Raw genomic sequence first — 27,217 nt, 5'->3', positions numbered from 1 at the left:
TTATTCATCTATTCGTCTTCTTCTTCTTTTTCTTGTTAGATTAGTCTCAATATTTAGAGTATCCGTTTAGTATTATTATACCAATCAATCAATCACTGTTTGCATCCACTGCTGGACACAGGCCTTTGCGAAAACGTGCCACCACATACGGTCCTCCGCCTTTCTCATCCACCCACTTCCCGCTACCTGCTTAAGGTCGTCAGTCCAGCGGGCTGAGAGGTCGTCCCACACTGCGCTTGCTAGTACGTGGTCTCCACTCCGTTTATTATGCCAAGCTTGAATTCCGAGCACATAATATTTAACAAATTACAAGTTACATAAAGCAACAATTTATTATGGCAATTGATCATTAATATAAACCATTAATAATACAGGTCCCAAAATAGTTCCTTGTCCTAAAAACTAACACTAAAATGTATGTTCCCAGGTCAATCTCCGCTCGATCGGCCGCAAGCGTTTCGCCCACTTGTCCGAGTCCCTGGACGAGATCCACGTGGACGCCAACGTGCCCTGGGGCGAGGACACGCTCTTCACCCTCGAGTTCCGAGCTGACGAAGGAGGCAAATATGCCCTGCACACTTGCAACAACAAGTACCTCAGCGCTGGAGGCAAGGTTAGTAGTTTTAGGGTTTCGTATCTCCCAGAGAAAAAAGGCACACTTATAGGATCACTTCGTTGTCTGTCTGTCTGTCGTGTCTGTCAAGACCCGTCAAGGGATTCAAAACTTATAGGGCACTTTCCGTTGAATTTGGCAGATAGGAGTGTGAGTACAAGTAACGGGAAAAATTATAAAAACGTTATTTTGTGGTTACATCACAAAAAAAAATTATTACCACGCGACGGTACTTGAACCCTTCGTGTGCGAGACAGACTCACATTAGACCGGTTTTTTTTCTCGGTTTACTAAAGTTTTCAGCAATTTTTTACGTGCTTTATCATGTTGGTTACTCTGGTTTTCCTACGGATTTCCTCATTTCTGATTTGATCACGTAGAGAAACTCCAAGCATAGCTCCATCGCCCGCTGAGTGACAAGGCCATACACGACCAAGTATACCGGTCAAGTCTGCAACGGACTTGAAGCGGCGTCCAGTAGCTAGGGTAAACTTGATCGTGTATCGCCAGCGTTAACTCTGAGCTTTGTTATGAGGCCCATATACCTAATTAGCGACCATATTATCTCGGAAATTAACACAAGGTAACTTTCCCCCGCAGCTCCTCGACACGTGCACATCAGAATGTCTGTTCAGCGCGGAGTACCACGCGGGAGCCCTGGCGCTCCGCGACAGCGCTGGCGCCTACCTCGCACCCATCGGCTCCAAGGCCGTGCTGAAGACGCGGTCCACCGCCGTGACGCGCGACGAGCTGTTCTCGCTGGAGGACAGCTTGCCGCAGGCCGCCTTCATCGCCGCCCTGAACGAGAAATACGTCTCCGTCAAGCAAGGTCAGTGTAACTTATTACTAACACAAGTTTAAAAAACCTATTAAAAGTATGCTCCTGAAAAAACCATATTACACAATTGAAGATTATCTAAATGACAAAAGAGCGTGGATTTGACCCGCAGCTCGTTCCAGCAACGCGCGGGAAAAACATGTTACGAGTGTTTTGAAAAAAAAATAGATTAGCAAGAAGAAGCATCTTCACTGTTTACCTACCCATGTTCGCAATAAAGAAATTTGAATTCGGAGTACCACAAAAACTAATTTAGAATTACAACGAACGAGCTTCGTAACTTGAAACCGATTTAAATAGTAAACTCAGAATCTACAAGTAAGTAAAATTATTTCTATCATTATTTATTAACCGTAAAAAAATTGAACTTAAAATTAATACCTCTTCGGGAACACTGATACCTTAACAACCACTTTAAAATAACTACATAATAGAGTGTAATCAAGTCGAACACGCCCCTCCAAGTAGCTCGTATCTAGTATCTTTGATTAGTTACAATTACTATCTTTGATTAGTTACAATTGCTACGAAATAACACAAATGTTATTCAGCACAATCGCAATGAAAGAAGATTGCAGGCTCTCTGTAATTACGCGCCACAGTCGAGAGCAATGGGATCGACGGATGAGAGTTAATTGCTCTTCGAGATGCAGGGTTAGGGCTGGACTACACCGACTCTTGTCTACAGAAACAATTATTAGCGTCCGCTGTTCTTGATAAGGTGTTGACCAATCAGAAGACGTCTCGCACTCCATTGGATGACAAGTGATGTCATGTCATGAACTACCTTCATTTATTCATACCTTCTACCATGTCCAAATTTTACCGACTATCGATTACCGACGGTGGATTAGTATTAGCTTATTCCGTTAGTGCACCCTAAAACATCCACCCTAGGGTGTTTACTTAGAAAGATATATCCGTCTATACACCCTGGGATTCACAGAATTTGTATTATTTTGTAGTCCGGGATTAAAAAATCAGGCGCAAGTAGGACCGTCGCGTCGCTTGCAATTTATTCAGATTATTATTATTGAGTAAGTAAAATTTATTTAAACTAGTTCTATTTAAAGGTACAATAAGCGTTAGGCTGACATCAATGCATACGCCTTTAAATAAAAGAAAAAAAAAATTTTAAGCAAAAGAGAGTTGCTACCCGCAAAAATTTTTGTTCGAAGACTCATCGAATGCATATTACATAGAGACCATTGCTTTTCCCGGTTCTAGTGTCTTAAAGAAAATAGACAAACAGTTTTGAAACCAAAAGTCGCCAGTATGACCCGACTTTCCCATAATAATAGGCCTCAGTAACAATAGCAAAGAGTTTTGCATTCAAGGCTGGCGGCTAAAACAACGAGCTGTCTATGCCGACGCAGGCTCCGGCCAGACAGGAAGCCCTGTCTGCGGTTAGCTTAGGCTGTTTACGCACTTGGGATCATGTTACTTTAAGGGCTAAGTTTTAAGGGTGAAACAAACTATGGGACGCGTCCGTAAGCCGCGGCTGATAGGAGTGCACAGTCATTTGGAATGCGGCTTGCGAGATATCTGTCGGAGACGTCCGAGCGCTCAAGGTTACGTCCGTGACTTAGGTACGTGCGACAGTTTCCACAGTTCAGTGTATAGTCCGTAAAAAATGAGTTCTCACGCGCCATGTCATGTCAAAAGTACGGTTCACCTTTAAATTAAGGACTAAAATAGTACTTTTGACATGACAGTTGACACATAAAGTTAAAATGGCGCGTGAGAACTCATTTTGTGCAGTGCGACAAGGCTCTCTTGGCACTTGAATGACATTGACAGGGGGGCGCTGTTGGAGAACAAAGGCTTTAGAATATTCAAACAAGAACAAAGGGGACACTTGACGACAACGTTAGTTCCTATTTTTGCTACGCGCCAAGATAGACTTGTCGTTGGTACTGTACGCATTTTACTATGTATTATCCAGATATCTATAAGTCCGTCCGATAGCTGCGTCCTATAATTTGTTTCCGCCTTTACTTACAGATTTCAGTAGACATTGGGTATAGATTCGAAAAACTGCACCAAAAAAAATTTGTAAGATTTGAAACCTGCACGCCTAAGAGTTCTCCATAATGTTCTCATAGGTGTGCGAAGTCAGCCAATCCACACTTGGCATCTCTTCCACTCCAAATCCTTCTCATTCTGAGAGGAGAGGCGTTCTCAGTAGTGAGCCGGCGATGGGTTGATTATGACGGTGATAAAAAGGAAATTTCCTTCAAAATATTTTATAGGTATTTTATACGGTGGCGTGTGAAATGCGTGGTCAGATGCATTGTCACGTCCCGCAGTTCGTCTCGAGTCACGGCAACGACCGACCGAACTATAGTACGCGACAGCTCCACATGGCAATCGGGGTGGGGACGCCCCGCACACCCGCACAGCCCCCGCGCTAACCAGGCGCGGGCGAGCGCGGCTGACGTGCGGGTGTGCGGGGCGTCCCCCTGCCTCGTACCCCGATTGCCACCTCGACCTCGACTCGTGTACTTGTACATGGCCCATACTATGTCACGTAGCAGACACAATAAAACAGGCCGTACACCATACATGCTGGCAAATAAAATGAAAATGCATAGACTTTTGCTCGACATTTTATGTTAGCACATTACTTATCACTACCTACCTATTTAAAAAAAAACCGGCCAAGTGCGAGTCAGGCTTGCGCAACGGGGGTTCCGTACTACAGTCGTATTTTTTCGACATTTTGCAGGATAATTCAAAAACTATGATGCATAAAAATAAATAAAAATCTGTTTTAGAATGCACAGGTGAAGTCCTTTCATATGATACCCCACTGGTGGACGCGTGGACTACATACACTTCAAACCTCCATTTAACCCACTTAGGGGTGGAATTTCAAAAATCCTTTCTTAGTGGAAATCTACTCATTACAAAGAACACACCCTCTAAATTTCATGTCTCTAGGACCAGCAGTTCAGGCTGTGCGTTGATAATATATAGGTCACTCAATGAATCAGTCAGGACTTTGAATTTTATAGGTATACCTTTTCTTCATTCTGGGCTGGTTTCCGCACTTAAACGTTTCCGTCTGTTGTGCGTATAGGTATACCTATACAGATATCTGCTTTTCTGAGTGACTCTAGTGAGTATACTGTACAATGCAAGCGAAGTGTGCTAGCAGTCGACAACAGTCTCCGACAATACGTCAAACAATTTCCAAATTCCGTGAACGTGCTGATGGAGGAATTCTCTAGCGAAGCTATGTGTCGCAAAAACCGTCCATTGTGATGTGCGGCGCGCGGCGTGCGGACGCGGGCTTTCTACCGTTTCACTGCACGGATGCCTGCGCGGGCGCACGACGAGCGCCGACCACCACGCTCGCGCTGCCACGACGACTTATTAATTGATACTACAATAAAACTTAAAGCTAGCCTTATCTAATTACTATATAAATCATGACCGCGTGGAATGGTGCCAAGAATACTGGCTGCATTTCCGCGCTGGACAGCCAGGCTGATCCGTTGCGCAAAAAATGAGCCAGCCCTTCTGTCACCAGTTGAGGCTATTAATCGCGGTGAAATGTCTCGTAAAAAATTTTTAGCACTAAGACTCCATGGCCCCAGGGTCTCCACGGCAAACGGCACAAAAATGTAACTCTCTATAAGAGAGGCATACTTGCGCCGCTTGCCGTTGATTGATACTGAAAATTGATCTAAATCGATTAAAAATCCATTATGATCATTAATCGCTGGCTGATCGCTAAATCTTCTTTCTAAAAAACTGAAATGATTGACTAGAACGCAGGAAATGTAATTATCTAATTAATCAAAGAATAATCATGATCCAGGTTTGTCTAGGTAGGTAGTTGCGAATGCACTAAGCACACTTAAAAGCATTGGTCTTAGATTGCCATCATTGTGGTAGGTACGTTAGTACATAGTAGGTAATTCACTGTATTTCCATGGTATTTCCTTCAATGTATTTGTGAAGGAATTCAACCGGACCGACAAAACGTCATATAGAGAGTGACAGAGACAACGCTCTACAAAGAGTGCTAGTACTGTATGGCAATCGCATTATTCAATAATTAATTACCTGACGATCGAGAGAAGCCTTTGACAGTGTTTAAAAATAGACTTTACAAAATATTAATACATAAGAATTACTACGACATTAAGGACTATGATATTTTAAGTTATAAACAATAATTAATTTGGACTTCCATTATGTTGACATTTTATTCATTACTAATATTTTGTTTTGATTGTATGAAGTCTATTATGTTATGTATAACTTGTATTTTAATTCCTACTTATTTTTATGTTTTTAATTTAAGGTAATAATATTCAAACACCAGTTACGGTAAAATGTATAAGGCTCATCAGACATTGTTTCAACCTATTGTACCTGCATTTTATTGAATAAATAATTCATACATTCATTCAAAGCTGAAATGTCATTCAAAAGGCCGATGTACATTACTTTCGGGCGCGTACTGTACCTACCTAACCGCGCTGAAATAACTCTTGTTTTCTTATAAATATAATGAAAGTAAATGTTAAAATAATATTTTTTAATAATATGACTCTGATTTTCCCACAATTTCGCTCAAGGCAACCCGTCGGTGTGACTTGCCTTATCAATTAAAGATTATTCCGACATTAATCCGTGGTTCGTTTCGTTTTCACTTATATATTAAGACGTCGCGTTTTTTGTTAACGATTCGATGACAGTTTACGTTTAACGCGTAGCTGCAAAGCAAAAAAAACCGCGCGCATAGCACGCAGGTATGTATTGAACTGTTAAGAATAAGCTGTGATAGCCTAGTGGTTAGAACGTCCGCCTTCTAAACGGAGGTCGTGATCTCGAAATTTTCGGAGTTATGCGCGTTTCAAGTAATCAAATATCACTTACTTTAACGGTGAGGGAAAACATCGTGAGGAAACCTTGTACCGGGTGTTAAAAAAAATTATTTATGATAGAAATGAGTGAAATGAAACTGCGTAAATAGCACACGGTAGGATTTAATAATATAAAATGTTGGTACAGAAAACTACCGCGGCTTAGCTCGTAGGTCGGCACACAAAATTTGTAGGGTCGTGGTGTTACGTTGATTTCGGCCTTTGCCCTAGCGGCAGTAATGTGTACTCCCCTCGTGTTGTCGGCCTCGTAGATGGTGTGAGGCCGGGAGTTCGGTGTCAGCAGATGTTGCCGTGGGTACCCGACGGTGCTGACTAGATGATGGGGTTTAAACCCGCCTTTAAATCCAAACTTCGCCCCTGGAAATGATAACCAAGGTGGGTTATCCTCTGGCATATAAATTTCCATTCTGGAATCGAACCCGGGTCCGTGTCGAACACAGAAGGTAAGTACTTCGACATGACAGAATTGCCGGTGTGGCGATATCAGAACGGAGATTACAATGATTTGGCTAAATAAACGGCTGAAGGCCCAAAATATTGAAAATAATGAAATTATTCACAAAAATATAAAAAAGAGTGTTGTCAAAATAATTTTACAATGATGATGCAATCTAGATTGAAAATTACTAATGAATTGGCAAAAATAAACTACGCTAATCGATAATGCAATGGTTGAAATTAACTACTAAGGTTATGATTATTAAAATAAGCAAGTAGAATAATCGAAATTTGAAAAATAACTAAGTATGCAACGTGGTGAAAAATAATGACAATGAAACAATTACGATTTACATGTTTGAGTACCATCCAAAACTTACCCGTAAACGGGAGCGTAGGAGCACTGCATAATATATTATTTAAATTAAAGAAAACATTTCAAGAACGCACATTTTAAAGGCGTCGCGTCCACCATAAAAAAGGTGGACGCAACAAAAAAAACTTACACACCCAGCGTCAAGACGCGCCGGGTGCATAATGGCGGTCTGTCAATCAAACCAACTTCAAGTCGTTCTATTCGACCTGAAGTATAAAACAAGCAACAGCAAAGATTGCGTTTGGAAATGGGTGTTGCTATTTGCAACGCCTAAATTTAATAACACAGTGTATATGAATTTAAAAAAATACAAAATTACGTTTAAAAATATGATTTATAATAATAAATTAGATAAAATTATAATATAAATAATAAATTCATGTAACGCTTCGTTACAACCTGCATGCGTGAGAGTTCTCCGTAAGGTTCTCAAAGGTGTGTGAAGTCTACCAATCCGCACATGGCTAGCGTGAGCGTGGTAGACTATGGCCAAAACCCTTCTCACTCTGATAGGAGACCCGTGTTCTGTCGTGAGCCGGCGATAGGTCGATCATGATGATGATGGATGTACTGAACGTGTTCATGTCAGTCAGTCAGTTTCTCCTTTTACTCATATTGTGACTATGAGTATTGATAGGGTAACCAGCCATTACCAAAGCCTCTTGCCCAACCAAACAGTCCCTTAACCCATTAACTAACTACTAATCTCATCAAATGGGTAATCGAACTTGACGATTTCACGTTGTGTAGATTGAAGTGTTGAAATGCTTAGCTTGGTGTACTTATGTTTTTATTACCATAATATATTACTACGGAGGTAATAAGTAGGTAGGTACCGGATTGTGCCGCAAGATTTTGCTTTATAGCAGCAAAAAGTCGTTATAGGAAATGCCACCCGTACCTAATACCTAGGTTTCAACACATTGTGATGAGTTTTAGAATGTCAGTTATTTCAAGCGACCTTATAAGGGTTAATTAGGGTATTACTAATTAATTATTATTTATTAAATTTTCACTATACACACAATCTGAAAACTATAATGACAAGGCTATGTATATTGCTATCCGTTTCATAAGTCTTCTTGCGGATAAAGATAAGGGATGATTTATGCCAACACGTGGCGGACACGGGCCGTGCCTCGTACCTACTAAGCGCGGACGAGGCACGGATTCATAACATCACGAACATTTAATATAAAGCAGTTCATGCTTCATCGTGTTGCATCCAATGACGGCACAACGTGACACGGCACGGCACGCAAATTTTTAGTTAGCAAAATTTTTCAAAATAAAATATTCGTGATGTTTTGAATCCATGCCTCGTCCGCGCCTCGTACGTGGCATGGCTCGAGCCCGCCACGTGTTGGCATAAATCATCCCTAACACTGGATTTAGACTTCCCAATTTATTAAAAAAAAAAAAAAATCCTGAAAAACTGTAAACAGTCTTCGTACTTCTTTTAACCCAATGTTGGCAGTGTGTGGCACAACGTAGTATTGTGTGTAGGCAGCCTTACCACACTGCGCTCTCCTCGACAACTGAGAGGCTGAAAGCAAAAAGCCATTTCACAAATGTAAAAGGCGACAGACAATACTTTGTCTCTGTGTTTGCAGATGAATTTGCGACGACTCATGGCGCCACGAAATTCAGAACACTTATAGAAGTGGTATTACATCATCATGATTAATCTATCGCCCGGCGCACTGCTGATAACGGTTCAATTCAAGAACTGCCACGGGATTTAAAAAAATACAGCTTTACGTATCCACGGAAACGAAGTGTTGGGCATCATTTAGTAAGCTAATAAAGTCCGTCGTCGTTGCACAGATAATAATTATGGAATGAAACATCAGTAGTTATGCCCTTTATTGTAAAAACAAAGTTATGTTTGCATTGCTTTGGATGCTAGAGCCTAGAGGCGTGACTTTTGAATCATTTAGTTCTGTATGTGTTGTAGCTAAAATTTTGTGACACATATAAACACATTATGTATTACCAGATATACTATTTCTATTACCTCAATTATAATTCTGCGGTGCCTACTCTCGAATGCTAATAGAAAATTAGCGCACGTCGGCTATCTGACTGACTGTGTATAAACATGCTCTTTAGTCTTTACTTGAGTCAATACACCACAAAACTAATAAATCATTGCAATATTTGCTTTTATTCGAAGCGTCAATAACGCTCTAACGTTTCATAGAATCATCGATGTCCAGCGATGTGAATTGATGTCTTTGTGGGTGTCATAGAATATTCTAGTTAAAACTGAGGTACCTGTTAACCAACAGACCTACAGCTAAGCTCGTACACGCGGTACCCTGTATTTATTCGAAGGGTTATGGGCATAATCATTAATCATTAATTACCTGACGACATCAAATGTTGCATTTAATCTGTGCGGATATTATGATCGAAGTTTTCGCGCGTTTTGTTCCGCTATTTTGGCTTTTTTAATTGGCTTTGTATTTACAAAGATTCATGGAGATTTTTAGTAATTAAATAGCGTTATTCTGCATTGTTAAATTTTCTTAAAACTCTAAAGTTTTTAAGTCTAATTTGTGCTACATATACAAAATTTATTGTACGTACCCTGCCTTAAAAATTAACTTAAAGTTACTAGTAAACCATATCGTTCTCTACCCTCATTTACTTCTTTTTGTGTAAAATATCCATCCTATTGACTTAATTTCAACAAAATTAAAATGATTTCTTTCCTCGTTTTCAGGAGTGGACGTGACAGCGAACCAGGACGAGATCTCGTCGCATGAAACCTTCCAGCTGGAGTTCGACTGGGGCACCAAGCGCTGGTACATCCGCACCATGCAGGACCGCTACTGGACGCTGGAGACGGGCGGCGGCATCCAGGCCAGCGGGGACAACAAGTAAGCGCCTATAGAGTGTAGACTTACTTTTCTTTCCGAAGACTGTCGTATACTAGAAAGAACAATAGGTACCAGTTTTCCGGCAAAAGTTTCCACTAAATCTTTCCTAGAATGCGCTTGCCTAGAAGATGCCTAGTCACCCTCCCGCACCGCTCCACTACAGCAGGAGCCTCCTCGGTTATGCGCTTTACCTGTACGGGAGCGGTGTCTCTGTGCTCGGCCGTAGCAATAGGGAAATTTCCTTCCAAGCGGTGTTGTGCTCGGGGCGCCAGCTTGGCTGACGGTTGTATCTTGAAACTGCTTAATATAGTGCAGATTGCAGAAAACTCCGTTAGTGCGAGCACTGTCGGCGGTACATTTGTTCGGGACTACGTCATGAAACATTGTCGATTGAATAGCGCCATCTAGTTGCAACCGCCTATAACTTATAGCTTTATTTGTTGTGTGCAATAAAGTAACCCTGTGTTGTCTGTCGGCGCAGATCGTCCAACGCGCTGTTCGAGCTGGACTGGCAGGGCGACGGCGCCGTGGCGTTCCGCGCCAACAACGGCAAGTACCTGATGACCAAGCGCTCCGGACACCTGTACGCCAACGCCGACACCATCGACGACAACTGCAAATACTACTTCTATCTCATCAACAGGTAGCTTTCCATTCTAACAATAGGTATACCTACATATATATCTAGAAAACTTGAATTTTTACTTTAATGCTGAAGTGAATTTTTTAATTTGCTAGTTACCACCCTACCGGCCGCCAAGCGATTTAGCGTTCCGGTACGATGCCGTGTAGAAACCAAAGGAGTATAGGTTTAATAAAAACTGCCATACCGCTTCCAGGTTAGCCCGCTATCATCTTAGACTGCATCATCACTTACCATCAGGTGAGATTGCAGTCAAGGGCTAACTAACTAACTTGTATCTGAATAAAAAAAAAATCTGACATTTTGTAAGTGGCTTTTACAGATAATCTATATGCCAGCCCAAGGCCAGCCCCCTGAAGCGTTTTGACATGGTTTTGACGCTCGAATTCTGTCAATGTTGGTCTGACCCCTGGATTATATGCATATTATGTCCGTGGATGTACGAATTACGATTGTAATTTTTTGTGTCAGGCCGATCCTGGTGCTGAAGTGCGACCAGGGCTTCGTGGGGCCGAAGGGCGTGCGGCTAGAGTGCAACAAGGCCAACTACGAGACCATCCAGGTCATCCGCGGACCCAAGGGCGCCGTCTACTTCAAGGGTTAGTGTGTCTTTTACTCACAACTATCTCTCCATGTACGTTCACAAACACACGTAATATAGTAATATACACTCACGCACACGCACTCACATGATTGTTAATATCATCATCATCATCAACAATCCATCACTGGCTCGCTACTGAGAACAAGTCTCCTCTTAAAATGAGGAGGGTTTAGCCATAGTCTACCACGCTGCGCTGGCCAAATGCAGATCGGCAGACTTAACACACCTTTGAGAACATTATGAAAAACTCTCAGGCATGCCGGTGTCCTCACGATGTATTCCTTCACCGAAAGCAAGTGATATTTAATTGATTAAAACGCTCATATCTCCGAAAAGTTAGAGGTGCCCGGGATCTTTCCGAATAGGACGCGGACGTCCTTATTAGTATCACGGCTCTGAAATCTAGTGAATCATAAATCTTAATTTTTGTGTGTAATTAAGCAGGATACAATGACCCGTCCGTTTCCCTCCAGGTCAGAACGGCAAGTACTGGCACGCGGACAGCGAGAGCGTGACCTGCGACAGCGACAGCCCGCAGCCCTTCCACCTGGAGCTGCGCGAGCCCACGCGCCTCGCCATCCGCGCCGCCTCCCCCAAGCTGTACCTGGCCGCCGCCAAGAACGGCAACTTCCGCCTCGCCTCGCCCGACCTGGCCGGCGCCACGCACTGGGAGTACTAACCTGCCCAGTGTCCGTCGCCCTCAACAATCCCCAACTTTATTTATACAGATCAAAGTGTTTGGGGTCCCCCAAAAGTTTTCCCCAAATAACCCCAACAAATCCGAAATTCACAGCCCGAACTAGCTGGCGCCATAGACTGGGGTCTGAGAATACTTATTACTCCCCATCTCCTTGAACAATCCCCAATTTTACCTATGCCGCGTTCCAGAAAAAAATTTTGAGGCGCCCCAAAAGTTCAACCCAGTTAACTCCAAACCACAAAACTGAGTTATCTCCGCAAAAATTTCGCCGGTTTCCTAAAAACTCCGCAGACTTGGCCCGAACTGGCTAGTATTGCCACGCCCTGCGAGTAGTAATCACCGTGCCCCAAATCTGTTTCCTTTAATAATCTCGTTTTTTATGCCACCTTCCAGAAAAAAGTTAAATGTTGATATTTGACGATAAACTGTCCATTCTTATTGAGAAGATTCTTCTAATTTTTACTGAGCATTTTTCAAATAATAAAAAAAAAACTTTTAAACAATCGGGGACCCTTGTGTTATTTTTATAAAAAAGCTTGCAATTCATCTGGTATCGATTGTCTTTGTGCACTGCCACTTTGTGTTAATCGACACAAATATAACAATTAATTATTGCAATAAGTGCCAAACTTTAAGTTATTTTATTTAACAAAAAAAACTAACTTAAAATTTCATAACACATTAAAACTAGAATAAATGCATTCGATACTTACTGTTTTTGATACATCGATACCAGATTTTGATATTAATATTTAAGATTTACAAAAATCATTTGAGTGATCAGAGGTTGATTAATCTTGTTTTCTCTCATTTTGTAAAAAAGTACCAACTGGAAACTCAAATGAATCTTCACAATACTCTTCCACGTGCAAAGTGAGCCACATCTTCCGGCGAATAACTTAATTTGAATTTATTTTCTCGAATTGATACTTGCGTGCGCGCGTCTCCAGTTGACGCCATTTTAATTCACACAGCAGCCATTTTGAATAAAAAGATGGCGCCCGAACGACCCAAACAGCTGATTCCAGGTTGAATCCGCTGGAAATGGTACATAAATATAAATAAAACAGGAATGTTTGCAATGCAGGAAGCATTGTTTTACTACATTTCACTAAAAAAAAAAGCTACAGCGTGAACTGGAAGCGCGGCGCGATGCAGCATTTAGTATGGTTAAGGTTATTTATCGCGCGCGAGTGCGAATGTGATCGTATAAAATATCGCTTGTCTAATTAATTAGGTATTGTTGTAATCATAGATTATTTTCTTAATATCGGTAGATCTGCGGAAACGATTGCTTAATAACAATTATTTTTATATTTTTCTGTGACAATTTATCGCTTAAAATAATTTATTTTTTAACAGATATCGAAATTTAATTAAGGCATTATCGTAATATTGGAATTTTCGAAGAATATACTTATTTATTGGATATCGTAGCGTCTAGTCGAAGAATTTGTAACAGTTTTGTGTGAATCCGACGTATTATGAGTAGGTTATAGGTAGTGAATCAACACCGTGAGACTGAAACCTACGTAATTTAAATGAACAGTGAATCATTGTACCGTAATTTAAGTTTTTAACTGGGCTATTCGCAATACCAGACGTGCTTCCAAACTGTCTCATAATTTCCTCACAAATTACCATTTAATTCATTCCTTTCACCTAACGTGACGAGAAAATTTCTAAGTTACTGAATCATCCGAGCACGAAGTCTGGCTTAAATAATGAATAAGCTAATTAAGTTAATTGTAAGTAACATCGGTATAGGGTTAAGCTGAGTTTACACCGCTCCCAATAACGTCCATTCCAAGATTATACACTTAGACGAGATTTTTTACAATTTTTAAGACTTTATACACTATCTGGTGCATACCCAGGCTATGGGAGGTGTATACCCAAGCTATGGGAGGTGTATATGCTATCTGTACTTGTGTTTGGGAAGCGAGGTGTCGTAAGTTTAATGATAATGAACAAAACGAACAATGTACTGCGTATAATATAATGCTGATCCTAAATGTTTGTACGATAACGTCTTTGTAAACTATTAATGAATAAATTATAATCATATTGTAAAAACTAGCTGTTTTATTTGTACTCATCACTACCTTCATTAATAAATGCGAGTATTTGTTTGTTGGTTTGTCACAACGGCGCAACAGATCGACGTGAAGTTTTGCATGTGTAAGAGTCCCGGAAAATCTAGTCCCCATGAAATTTTAAAAAACCTCAAGCTACGCTGACGAAGTCACGGTCTGTCTGTCTATCACGTCTATGCAACACATCGTGTGGTTTCATTCTAAATCCGTTCGGCACGTGCAGTTTTTTAGTAGTACGTAGTAACAAGGAACCCTTATAGTTTCGCCATGTCTGTCCGTCCATCCTCGGTTAATCTCTGAGACTATTAGTGCTAGTGAAAAAATTCACAGCAGTAGTATATGTAATCAATTTTAAAGGAAAACTATAATGGCTAACTTGTGACTACGGAACCTTACACTTGGCCGGTTTTTTACTTTTCATAAAAGTTAATACCTATTTCCATTGACAATAGGAATTTAAAGGACGAAAATTAAATGAAAACTCAGTATTGAAAAACTTATATATTTTAATTAAATAGTTACATTAATCTTTACAGTTTCTCCTAGCTACGTGACGTTGGTTTAGCATCGACGCATTTTATTGGTCAAAAAAGTTAATATATTAAAAAATAATTTATCTACAAAATAATTGATAAACAAAATGAATAACCATTGAATCCGCTATGTTAAAATTATATAAAGCAAAAGAAAAACATAGTCGGACGCGTTCGCCAGTGTAAAAACAATCGCATGATTAAAAATTTGATTAAATATTAATATAATAATGATTTAGTGAATAGCGCACGTATATTAAAAAACGTAATTTTTTGCCCTGGCAACCCACCGACGTATAACTAACTTCGAATAGCAGCACTAAAATTTCTAAATCGCATTACTTATTGGCTTGATGAAAGCAAATAAAATGTTGATTTTTCACACATTAATTGCTTTGAGTTCAAGCTCTTTTTTTCAATTCTGGCTTTACAACTCTAGGTGCAGGCACTTTTGAGCCCAATCCAATTTGAAAAATTGTAGTGTTGCCATAACTTATCTTCAACTAACAATTGAGGGTATTTTTTAATTATATCAATACACCACATACACATATAAAATGGAATATTTTGTACGGAACACACACTCACACAAGTTATAAAGCGCGGACCTGTCATATGGACATGTTTAAAGCGTCTATAGACGGGCCAACAAGTTCTGCCGATAAATGTTTCATCCAACAAATAAACAATAAATAAAATTAAGTATTATGACGAAAGACATACGAATAGGCCCATTCACATGAATATGCATAGTACGAAGTTATTTTTTTTAAACCAGCGCGTCCCGGCGGGATGATTTGCTAACTCAGTGTTGAACACTGAACGATAATTTCATTCATTCATTTCATTTTAAATTGGTTAGTTCTACATACCTAGCAGCTTGTGATAAGGACTGGCAATTAATTAAAAATAAATGTCGAATGAGCTCGGTGACTATCATTCAGTGTTGAACACTGCAGAGTTAGCGAATCACCCCGCAAGGCCCATATTCTCATAGAATAGACTAAAGTTGACCGAACCGAGTTGAGGTCATAAGTTGGCGTGTCTATAGAAGCTATACATCAACAATTCGCCTGCGTATCACAAATTTGCATACACATAATTATTTACGATTTTTCAATCGATAAAAAATTCTAAAAAAGTTATACATTCATAATAGCTTTTGAACATTTTGATGTAACTAGTAGCCTCCAACTCAACGCAACTGAAAATCGTGCATCACATACATAATATAAACCAAATACTAGGTAATAATTTATACCTAATTACGATGACTTACTTGCCCAAAAGCAATGAATGGATTTTGAAAATTATGCTTCAGTTTTAAGTTTGCGTAATAATTATCACCACTATATCTTACAAATCCAACATTTGACTATCAAAAAGAGTAATTTATTACCTATTTTGAATAAATCATTTGACTTTGACTATGGCCCGAGAGGTGGTGTTTAGTTTTGTGGAAGCACTTAATAACTGTTAATTTATAATACTTTGTTACAATATGCTATAATATAAACTTTTCGAAATTCGTTTCGATGCGGTCAATGTAAATGGAACCTAACGTTAAAAAATATAGCTTCATAAAGTACCTCCTCAAAACTAAACTCCATAATTATAATGGTACTGATTCTGAGCACAACTTAATTTTAGAGTATTCGCATTCTCTTCTTACTAATGTAATATGAAAAGGATAGACATCGTTTGACAGTTTAAACTTTAATTTAGAGCTGTCAAACCCCGTGTCGTAATCTCGCGAGGCTATAATTTAGCGTTAGCATTTAAATTTAGAGTCTTAAATGTAAAATTCATGTTCTGTCCTTTTTTAGCAATACCTATTAAAAAGAAAAAGATGCACATACTCTAAATTTAGTTCATAGAAAAAAAATAGAATCGGCGCCAATGTCGGTCTATTTGTATGAATTTGATCATGAATACTGGGGCATTAACTATCGTACTATCTACTCAGTCACACGACAACCACACGTATTTGGAACGCCTTAAGGTTTATATTGCTTTGTTATATTGGTGTACACCGTTGAGGCGAGGCAAGTTCGTTTTGTATGGACCATTTGGTTACATTGTGGGCAGATCAAATACCTTCATATATACAGGTTGTAACCAGAACGCTAGCAAAAACTTAGCGTTATTGTTATACTACCTAAACACAGTCCTATACAAGAAACCTCATTTTGTAGTTTAAGTGATTTAGTATTTTTCATACCCGCAATGTATAGCGTGCCAAACTCGGGCCAATGCCCCACCTACGACGTGGTATTGACTCCGAGACGCCGAGTTGTAGTTCGTATTCCCCCGTCAGTCGCGCAACAGTCGCACGTCAGTCGCCACACTACACAAGTGTATCTAAGGCACGATTTGCATTCCTCACGCGCCGATGCCGGACTTGTGGACCGGACCCACTCTCGTGATGCAATTTATCCTAACAGTCCAGCAGCCGCCAAGGGATGCCTCTTCGTCTGTAGGTTCCGTTTCACGAGACGCCCAACTTTTGTTCTGTGAAAATTCTCTATACTGCGCAGGTGCTTAACTTGTCGATTTGGTGGGTAGTTGAAATTGTCTGAATAACAGTATTTTTTTGAACATTGAGATAATTGGATAATAAACTCGGAAAAACAATTGTCCTACAAAATAAATGTATGACTGAGGGTCCTCCACTCCGAATTTATGTCCAAATAACGAGGTCATAAAAATTATGAATAATCAGCTGATTTTTTGTATGCAGCTTAGTAAATATTTATTCAATGAAATGGCAACACAGTCCTACAAATTTAGTGGCATTTTCTCCCAGTCCTACGCTTAGAAGTTGTCCATTTTACGGTAGTAATTTTTTGGATCGGAAAAATCGTATGAGCGCGTAACCGCCGCAAGGGTCATCGCCGACGGCAACTTTTTGTAACGATTACTTATATTTGGAAACCTGTCATTAAATTACTGCATTAAGTGCAACTTGACATCCTGTCAAGAATTTTTTAGATTAGTACTTAAAATCTTTTTTATAGTCAGTTTTCAAGTCTAACAAAAAATAAATACCAAATATGCAGATGACAAAAGGTTTTTATATTGAATAAAAATAAACTTCTATACCAAAGAAAACTTTCTATATATGATTTTTTGCAAACTTTAGAATAAAGAAATCTAAAAGGTTTTTTTTTAAATAATTGCATCGCGAGAGTGTTTGAGTATAATCTAGTTAATTACTTAAACTGCCGACATAAACTCGACCGCTAGGGGGCAACCCTATCGTGTGAACTAACATTAGTACATAGACAATAAATTGGTGTTATAAATAGACGATAGGGTTGTGCGATGCGGTCGATCTAACGCAATACTATTACATTGTTCTATGTTGCCTATGCTATCAGTACCTACCCTTATTATAAATGCGAAAGTGTGTTTGTTTGTTGGTTTGGCCTTCAATCACGTCGCAACGGTGCAACGGATTGACGCGATTTTTTGCATGGGTATAGATAAAGACCTGGAGAGTGACATAGGCTACTTTTTTACCGGAAAATCAGTTCCCACGGGATTTATTAAAAACCTAATTCCCGCGGACGAAGTCGCGGGCATCAGCTAGTTCCACCATAAATATGTGCGTTCAGAAATAGTGAAATATAAGTGAACATAAATAATAAACAGAGTAACCGACATAGCTCAACGGGTTGCGAAGCTGAAGTGGCAATGGGCAGGGCACATAGTTCGTACAACCGATACACGTTGGGGTCCCAAAGTGCTAGAATGGCGACCTCGCACCGGAAAGCGCATCGTTGCCTCACATACATACATACATACATACATACATACATACATGCATGAAAACTCTGAAAACATTATACTCTTTTTTGGGCAGTCGTGCAGCATTATCGCAAATGATAGAGACTTTATTTTGTGTACCATTAGAACTCTACCATGGGTTCGGAAAGCAACTTCTACGGAGAAGAGTACATGGACAGGTTTTTTAAAGAAATACTTTTAAGACAGACTTCATTATGTCATTAATGGTAAAAAAAGTAGACATAAAAACAATCAAATCCTTTTTTTTAGTCAATTAGAATAAATTAAAAGCGATAAGAAAAGCAAAGTAAAATAATTTTAAATATTAAAAAATACATAATCGAATACATAAAGTATTTAATGCAATACATTTTACTACAATGCATAAATTTTAAGTTCTCACGCGCCATTATAACTTTTTGTGTCAACTGTCACGTCAAAAGTACGATTTTAGTCCTTATTACATTGCGACAAGGCTCTCTTGGCACTTGAATGACATTGACAGGGGGGCGCTGTTGGAGAACAAAGGCTTAGAATATTCAAACAAGATCAAAGGGGACACTTGACGGCAACATTAGTTCCGATTTTCGCCACGCGCCAAGACTGAAGACGCGCCTTGTCGCACTGTATAAAGGTAAATCGTACTTTTGACATGACAGTTGACACATGGAGCTAAAATGGCGCGTGAGTTCTCATTTTGTACGGACTGTACTTAGAAAATCTTTCACCTAGTTCTGAACACACACGAACATGACTGGGGCGAAATCCTATACATTTGTGATGTCAAACTTGACATCTCTTCACACAAGAACTGTCAATTTTGACACCAAATGTCTTTGACAGGTGTTTCCATTTTAATGTCATTATTAGTTAAAACACTAGTCACACAGCAATCTGTCTGTCTGTCTGCATTCTTTTTATTTTGTTCTAGGTTTTGCCCGCGATTTGGTGGGATAGACTCAAGGAAAATGATGCTATAATTTCATCGTACCTACTATAATTTCTAAATTTAATTGACTGGTCCTTTTCCGCAGGGAACATTATGGAAGGAGTAAAAACACATTTAGTTTAGTTAATAAAAATACTAATTAAAAAAAAACAACCTCAATAACTAAACCACTACATATTAATTGATTCAAACACTAAAATAAAATAAAACTAAAAAATTTTTTTTACAGAATAGTATGTATACCAGAGTAATTAGTGTAGTTCTATAATATTTTTGGAGCCGGTGCCAATAAGCCGCACGGACTGGTTACTCTTCTTAACTTTTGTGACTCCACATTGGCATGGCACCTAATATAACGCATCTTTTTCTCACCAGTGTAATAAGAAAAGGACAGAGAAACTTAATTTAATTCAGAACTGTCAAACCTTGTGACTCTAAGCGCCACTCGTGAGCCTATTGTTTAAATTTGTATGGTCTATACGTACGTTTGTATGGTGGTACAGTACGCGGCAGAAAGTAATGTACATCCACCTTTAGAATCAGATAACAGATTTGAAGAGCATTGTCTCTGTCGTTGAAACCGACAAAACGGCATAACGGTATGAGTGACAGAGACAACGCTCTACAAAGCCGAAATGTCATTCTAATGGCCGATATACATTATATTATAACTCAACGCACTGCTGAAGGAGTCCCCTCGCTGTGACATATTTGCTGACAAATGGGCTGACCTCATGGGTCAGATCTTGCACTTTTGTGAAAATTTATAATTTTGCTTTTTAAAATTTATAATTTTAAGTTGTTAATTTTTGTAAGTATGTTTATGTTAGTTTGTACTCGTATTTTAATTAGTGTAATTGGCTTTATGGCCGTTCTAATTAAATAATAAATAAATAAATAATAAATAATAATAATAAATTACTTTCTGTCGCGTACTGTATGTGTGTTATAAGTGTTTGTTTTAAAATTTATTTTTCGTCCTTTCTTAGCAATATTAAAAAGAAAAAGATGGTGATACTGTGAAATTTAGTTTAGAGAAAAACTTCAGAATCGGCGCCATTGTATGTGTCATCCAAAATCAGAGCAGGGCATGGAATGCTGTGTGACTAGTGCTTAACGTCCCTAATAGGGTTTTTGACTGTAGAAATAAAATGACGGAATTTTTTGTATAACGGTAGTTCATGGGACTAGAATTAATTTTTAAAGAGAATAATTTAAAAAATCATGATTTTTTATTTATGTTTAACTAATTAATTACTAACTTCACGCTGTACGAAAAGCGATTAATGACGTCACAAGGCGTAAACGACAAATGTTTTTCAATTTTTTAACATAAAAAAAAAATCCCGCAGAAATTACTCTATATTTATGTTAAAAAATTGAAAAATATTTGTCGTTTATTTATTGTGACGTCATTAATCACCTGACATACAGCGTGACGTTCATGGTAAAAATACGAGTAAATAAAAATCATGATTTTTTAACTTAATAATGAATTCTAGCCCCATAAGCAGTGGCGTGCACAGGGTTTGAAGCCAGGGTAGGCATTAGTTAGGTAGGAACCTGTTTACTGGCAGGTCATAATGTAAAATATGCATTGAGCTATTACAACTGGGGTAAGCAGTGCATTTATGCCTCTATGACCTGCACGCCACTGCCATCACTATACCAAAAGTCACATAATTTTGTTACTACAGTACACTATTCGTAGCAGCGTATAAAACGTTCATTTACATTAGGTATTTAGTTACATAGCGTCTAACTCTCTCTATATATATACCTTACCTTAAAATTTAACCTATCACCACAATATAGTTTTTTCTTCTTAGTATCCACGCATATCGATACACCACTCGAAATATTGAAACGAAACAAAATCGATTAAAGCAAAACATCGATTAGGGATAATCTTGTCAAAATACATAAATACTTAAATTTTATTTAATTTAATAATATAAAGAACGCATTTCATTTAATATACAAAATTCTCTTAGAAGCAGAAATAATTATTATTTTTTCTTTATTTTTGAAGTCAGAGCTGAAATGATACTCATATTGCTTTTTGTCCTAAGCACAGACTAATCAGAAAAGATAGACTGAGCATTCGTGAAAGAGCGTTTAAAGTGAAGCGTAATCTTGAAGGCCGATTGACAACTTGTTATATGCAACCTTAGCACGAAAGTTGTCATTATAATATTGCTACAATCTCAAGTGTTGTGATTGGCTGAATTTATGGAATTCGTGCTGTAAAAGTGCATTTTAGCCAATAGTGTCAGTCAATGAAAGTTCGTTACATTAAAGTGACAAGAACAAGAGAGTATAGTGCTATCTCGCTCATAATTCGCACGTACAAAACATGCCGCGTATCCAACAACCAATAGCGGACGGACGCGCGCTATGATTGGCTGAGATATTTCACGCCATTCGAAAATAAGATTTCTGCGCAGGTACATCGGTGTAACTTACAAAAGTACTAGTACTTTAAGCGTCTATCTTTTCGATATAGTCAGAGTTTTTCAGAAAGAACTGAAAGATGCGTGTTATTTAGTCCAATCTCCAACTCCACCTAATTAGAGAGGAGAGATGTCTTCAGTCAACCAATCAGATTCATAATAAATGAAGCGAAAATAGTATCGCGTCATCTTTCAAAAATATGATTGTTTGACTATACACATCCGCTCTCTGCTCCGCTAATAGTCGACGAATTTTAAAATGAGTCGTCGAGTTATCTGTCTGTTTCGCTCGCACTTACCTACTACCTGTAAGTGCGAGCGAAACAGACAGATAGCTCGACGACTCAGTTTAAAATGCGTCGACTATATGTGGACGTCGGGCCTTACAGTGCGAGTTTCGTCTAGCGACATAGTGAGTGTGGTTACAACGAAGTGGCGACACACGCGAGGCGGCGCTGCGGTCGCGCCGGGTCACGGCGCATCTGGAAATACAATAAAAACCCTTAGCAAACTAAAGATAAAAGGGCACTGGGTCGTGGGCACGTCAGTAAAACCATGGGCGCGGGCGCCAAAGCATCAAAGCTCGTGGGCGGATAGTTACTAGTATACAACAGTTACCTGTGGCTAGGAGAGGAAGGGGTTGGGCGTGTGTCGGGTGGCGGGCGGCGACCACGGCGACGAGGCGCGCGCGGGCGCCCACGGGTCGGCGGCCGCGGCGCCCAGGCTCGTGGGCATCGTGGGCGCCATGCCCGCGGGCGGCGCGCTGAAGCCCGGCGTGGGCGAGGGGTACGCCAGCCCCGGGTTGAGCCCCATTTGCTGTTGTTTTATTTCGTTTATTGATAGTTTTGCCTGCGAATAAAAATATATATTTAGTATTACCTGATGACCGCGTTTAGGTTTTTATAAATTCCGTGAGAACTTTTTGATTTTCTGTCCTGCCCAGGATATAAGCTATCTCTGTACAAAATTTCGTTAAAATCCGAAATCCGTGAAAATCTAACAGTCAGACCGACATACACACTTTATAATGCGAATAATCGTCGTCATCTTGTAATATAATAATTAAAAAAAAAATAACCGGCGGTGGCGGCGCAAACAACTGTCTCTGGTCGTTCGTGAAGGGGTTGGGCGCGGTGGGCTCCGGGCCAGAGGGTTGTAGTAACCGCTCCAAGTTGACCAGGGACGAGTTTTCCCCCAGGAACGCCGAGGGGGACTTCTTTACCCCACCCGCTGGGGACGCCGATGATTTAGGGGCAAGGCTGCTATCTGGAAATAAGGTACAAAATGTTAACCATTGAGATTGTTTTGACCATTGCTAACAAGTATAGCTAGCTAGCAGTGGCGTGCAGGTCATAGAGGCATAAATGCACTGCTTACCCCAGTTGTAATAGCTTAATGCAAATTTTACATTATGACCTGCCAGTAAACAGGTTCCTACCTAACTAATGCCTACCCTGGCTTCAAACCCTGTGCACGCCACTGCTAGCTAGTAGTAGTAGTGCTAGCTCTGATAGTCTAGTGACTATCAGAGCTAGCACTACTACTACTAGGTTTAAGACGTCCGCCTTCTAATCGGAGGTCTAGGACGTCCGCCTTCTAATCGGAGGTCTAGGACAACCGCTTTCTAATTGGAGGTCTAGGACGTCCGCCTTCTAATCGGAGGTCGGAAGTTCGATCCCGGGCCACGCACCTCTAACTTTTCGGAGTTATGTGCGTTTTAAGTAATTAAATATCACTTGCTTTAACGGTGAAGGAAAACATCAACATGAGAGCTCACCTAATAAGGAAAGGTCGAAGGGGTCGGGCGCCGAGTCCGCGAGGTCGGGCGCAATGTGGCGCCTCTGCGACAGCGCGTCGAACTGCTCCAGCTCCGACGACGGCGACGACAGCAGCGACGCCGGCGACACTGGCGACACGCCAGACTGGCCCTGCCATACAGAGGAACCGGGTAACATTAGTATAACAGCAGGGGTTAAGTCCCGCAAATTGCTTATGCGCGTGGCCGCCATTTTAGTGACGTCAGCACCAGACTGAAGTTTCGAGCTGATGGTACATTTTTATTTCGGCTGACGTCAAAATGACGTCATTACGATGTTAATGAGACATGGTTCCAGTTTTTTAAATAAAATAAATTGTTTTATTAATTTTAGTGAATGTTTTTAGAGTTCATCTTAATAACCTGAACCATCATTAAGTATTTAAATTTATTGAATATGCTTTTTCCAATAATTTGTACTTTTGTCGAACTTAGGACAAAGGTTTAGTATGGGGAAAAGTGAGTTTAAGTGGTAATCAATTCAATCAATTAAATATGTAATTTAATAATTACTAGGTGATGCCCGCGACTTCATCCACGTGGATTAGGTTCTTAAAAATCCCGTGGGAACTGTTTGATTTCCAGGATACAAAGTAGTTTATGTCCTTCCCTCGGATGCAAGCTGTCTCTGTACCAAATTACATCAAAATCGATTGAACGGATGAGCCGTGAAAGGCTAGCAGACATACAGACACACACACTTTCGCATTTGTTTCGCATTATTATGGATTATTAATATTAAAGTGCAAGTAAAATATGTCGATAACTAACATTAGCTACCAGTGCCAGCGGCGCCCACGGGTCGGCGGGGCCCGCGGCGCCCAGCCCCGAGGCGGCGCCCAGCACGGCGGGCGCCCACGGGTCCTTCACCGGGCTCGCCACCGACGACCATGCGTCCGGTGACGTCTCCTGTACACACGGGGGACGCCCACGTTACACTACTACCAACCACTATTATAAGTTACACCGATGTAGGTACACGTCCGGGTTTGAGGCGGGGGGACGCCCCGCACACCCGCACGTCACCCACGGTCTCCCGCCCGGGTCAGCGCGGGGGCTGTGCGGGTATGCGTGGCGTCCCTACCCCCACTTGTCGCGTACTAAACCTGCGCAAAAATCGTATTTTTTGAATCGCACGGAATGGCGAGAAAATAAGGTCTGTATTTCATTGGTGTACAATGTACATTCGGTTTTAGTTAGCGACATTCTAAAATTTTATATAGCATATTGTCACAGATATGTCCAGATTTGCAACCAGCGTGGCCCCCTCAGTCCCTCTCGCTCAAGCAGATTTTCTTACTTGTGAAATGTCATTCCTTCTACACTTCACGTTGTTTGTCAAATACTCACGTACAAATACATTTTGACAAACCAAAAAAAGTGGCCACGGTGATAAGGACAAAGCATAATCATTTTGTCACGTTCTAACTAGAGCTTCAATGCATTTAGCTATCTCGCTCTAACAGTAAGTGTCACAATAGGGCTACTTCTAACAGTCCTTATTCTGAGCATATTGTGATGGTAATATTAATACTAAGGGGGTCAAACAAGGAATGAAGACAAATCTAATCAGACACATGGTTAGTTAGATAGAAATTACTACGAAACACGTGTTATCTAAAATATATTAAAGGAAAAGGTGACTGACTGACTGATTGATCAACGCACAGCTCAAACTACTGGATGGATCGGGCTCAAATTTGGCATGCAGATAGCTATTATGACGAAGGCATCCGCTAAGAAAGAATTTTTGAAAATTCAACCCCTAAAGGACTGAAATACGGGTTTGAAATTTGTGTAGTGCATAAGGAAGTTTTATACAATTTTGTTCTTTCACTAGCAAAAAATTGCTAAAATATAGGTAGGTAATTAATTTTCTAGCATATGGTGAAAAATATGTTTTCTAAACATACATACATAAAAAGTATGTTTTCTAAACATACTTATATTAATTAGCAAAAGTAACTGTTAAAATGTAAAAACCACATCTAATTAGGTCCGTTATTCCTAGCTTATACATATTTTATAGCCTGACCAGAAAAAAAACTTGCTCTGGGGGCGCCACTAGTATATTATGGTCACTTAGGGTGAGATCTATATAGCGCACTCTGACTTTGCTTAGACTTAAGACAGAGTTAAAACGAGACAGAGCTATATCTCTCACATAAATCTGTCTCGTTTTAACTCAATCTTAAGTCTGAGCAAAGTCAAAGTGCGCTCTATAGATCTCAGCCTAACTGCCGTACTCAGAGTCGCTTAATCGTTACTTAAGTTTAGTAAAAACGAGACAGATTTATGTGAGAGATATAGCTCTGTCTCGTTTTAACAAAACTTAAGTAACGATTGAACGACTTTGAATACGGCAGTCTAAGTCTAAGGTCTTGTATATTTTTTTTATTTTTTTTTATTTTATAAAAAGAATATTAGCCATGTTAAATGACTAATATTCCCCTTTCCTCTCCAACTAAGCGTCAACCTAAAAGGCCGGCAACGCATCGGCGGCTCCTCTGGTGCTGCAAATGTTCATGGGCGGCGGTAATCACTTAACATCAGGTGACCCGCCTGCTCGCTTGCTCGCTATATCTATTAAAAAAAAAAAAAAAAGCTTGTGCTAGGAGTAGGTACGACAATAGTGCAACGGACGGGGTTTGAACCGCCGACCTTTTCGGTTTTCAGTCCACTCCTTTACCCGTTGAGCTATTGAGGCTTAGTTCCACGGGTTTTCCACAATATGGCGAGACATTTTATTTTTCTTGTCAGGCTTTACATTTACCATAGGCTCCATTGCAGGCGGAACAAACTCCAAGTGGAAGGACTAGTCAAATAAACAATAGTAGATTACTGTCCAGGCCAGTTAGTTAGTTAGTTAAGAACAACATGTTTTCTAAAAACATTGGTAACTTATTTTGAACACATAGTATCGTTTGTGATTGGTTGGTGACTCAAAATGGTTAACACCCATTGAGATTTTTTTTCTCTGTCATTTGTATGGGATTACGTAACAGAGAGAGCGCTATACTAACTTCTTACCACGGATAGGGTATAGTAAACATTGGTACTGATTCTGAGCACAACTAAATTATAGAGTATTCGCATCCTCTTCTTACTTAATGTAATATGAAAAGGACAGACACAGTTTGACAGTTTTAAATTTAATTTAGAGCCGTCATATCTCGTGACTATTGTTTAAAATTGTAGCGTGCACTAAAATTTGGATTCTTTAAATGTAAAATTCATGTTCCGTCCTTTTTTAGCAATATTAAAAAGAAAAAGATGCAGAAACTATAAATTTAGTTTAGAAAAACACAATAGAATCGACGCCATTCTTTATCCAATTTATCGCAAGTATAGTTACCTGTCTTCTCGCGACCGGCGCGTGCGCAGGCGGCGAAGGTAGCCCCCAGGGGTCGAGGGGCGCGCCGGGGCCGGGCGGCGGGGCGTGCGCCGGCGGTCCCAGGTTCACATCCAACAGGTCCAGCAGGTGGGACTGCTGATCTGACTTCTTGTCTGACGGAGTTGCTCTGAGAATATCAGTTTAGTTTTAGAAACGTGGTTATGTTAAAGAACTACAACCAAACTCTAT

At 40.0% G+C, this 27,217-nt stretch overlaps 2 protein-coding genes across 7 annotated transcripts in view; one reads left to right on the top strand and one right to left on the bottom strand.

The window, feature by feature from the left end:
* Nucleotides 1-14,074, top strand: part of sn (fascin domain-containing protein singed) — a 54,801-nt gene extending 40,727 nt beyond the window's left edge. The window contains exons 5-10 of the mRNA XM_034974657.2: nt 428-613; nt 1,214-1,442; nt 9,895-10,051; nt 10,533-10,694; nt 11,166-11,293; nt 11,772-14,074. Coding sequence (XP_034830548.1) covers nt 428-613; nt 1,214-1,442; nt 9,895-10,051; nt 10,533-10,694; nt 11,166-11,293; nt 11,772-11,977 — 1,068 coding nt within the window. The 3' untranslated portion in view covers nt 11,978-14,074. The remainder of the gene's footprint in view (nt 1-427; nt 614-1,213; nt 1,443-9,894; nt 10,052-10,532; nt 10,695-11,165; nt 11,294-11,771) is intronic.
* A 4,981-nt stretch (nt 14,075-19,055) lies between these two features.
* lqf (epsin homolog lqf) overlaps nt 19,056-27,217 on the bottom strand; it is a 43,417-nt gene continuing 35,255 nt past the window's right edge. For 4 of the 6 annotated variants that reach the window (XM_069502406.1, XM_069502408.1, XM_069502409.1 and 1 more), the window contains exons 7-14: nt 26,990-27,155; nt 26,408-26,449; nt 24,406-24,543; nt 23,596-23,746; nt 22,897-23,084; nt 22,437-22,667; nt 22,144-22,300; nt 19,056-22,050 (exon numbers count right to left, since the gene is read on the bottom strand). In XM_069502406.1, coding sequence (XP_069358507.1) covers nt 22,443-22,667; nt 22,897-23,084; nt 23,596-23,746; nt 24,406-24,543; nt 26,408-26,449; nt 26,990-27,155 — 910 coding nt within the window. In that variant the 3' untranslated portion in view covers nt 19,056-22,050; nt 22,144-22,300; nt 22,437-22,442. The remainder of the gene's footprint in view (nt 22,051-22,143; nt 22,301-22,436; nt 22,668-22,896; nt 23,085-23,595; nt 23,747-24,405; nt 24,544-26,407; nt 26,450-26,989; nt 27,156-27,217) is intronic. The other 2 variants (XM_069502410.1, XM_034974542.2) reach the window with 2 other exon arrangements.

The sequence above is a fragment of the Maniola hyperantus genome, chromosome 13 (genome assembly GCF_902806685.2).
Source record: "Maniola hyperantus chromosome 13, iAphHyp1.2, whole genome shotgun sequence".
Lineage (NCBI taxonomy): Eukaryota > Metazoa > Arthropoda > Insecta > Lepidoptera > Nymphalidae > Maniola > Maniola hyperantus.
This window is presented reverse-complemented; position numbering and strand designations above follow the sequence as displayed.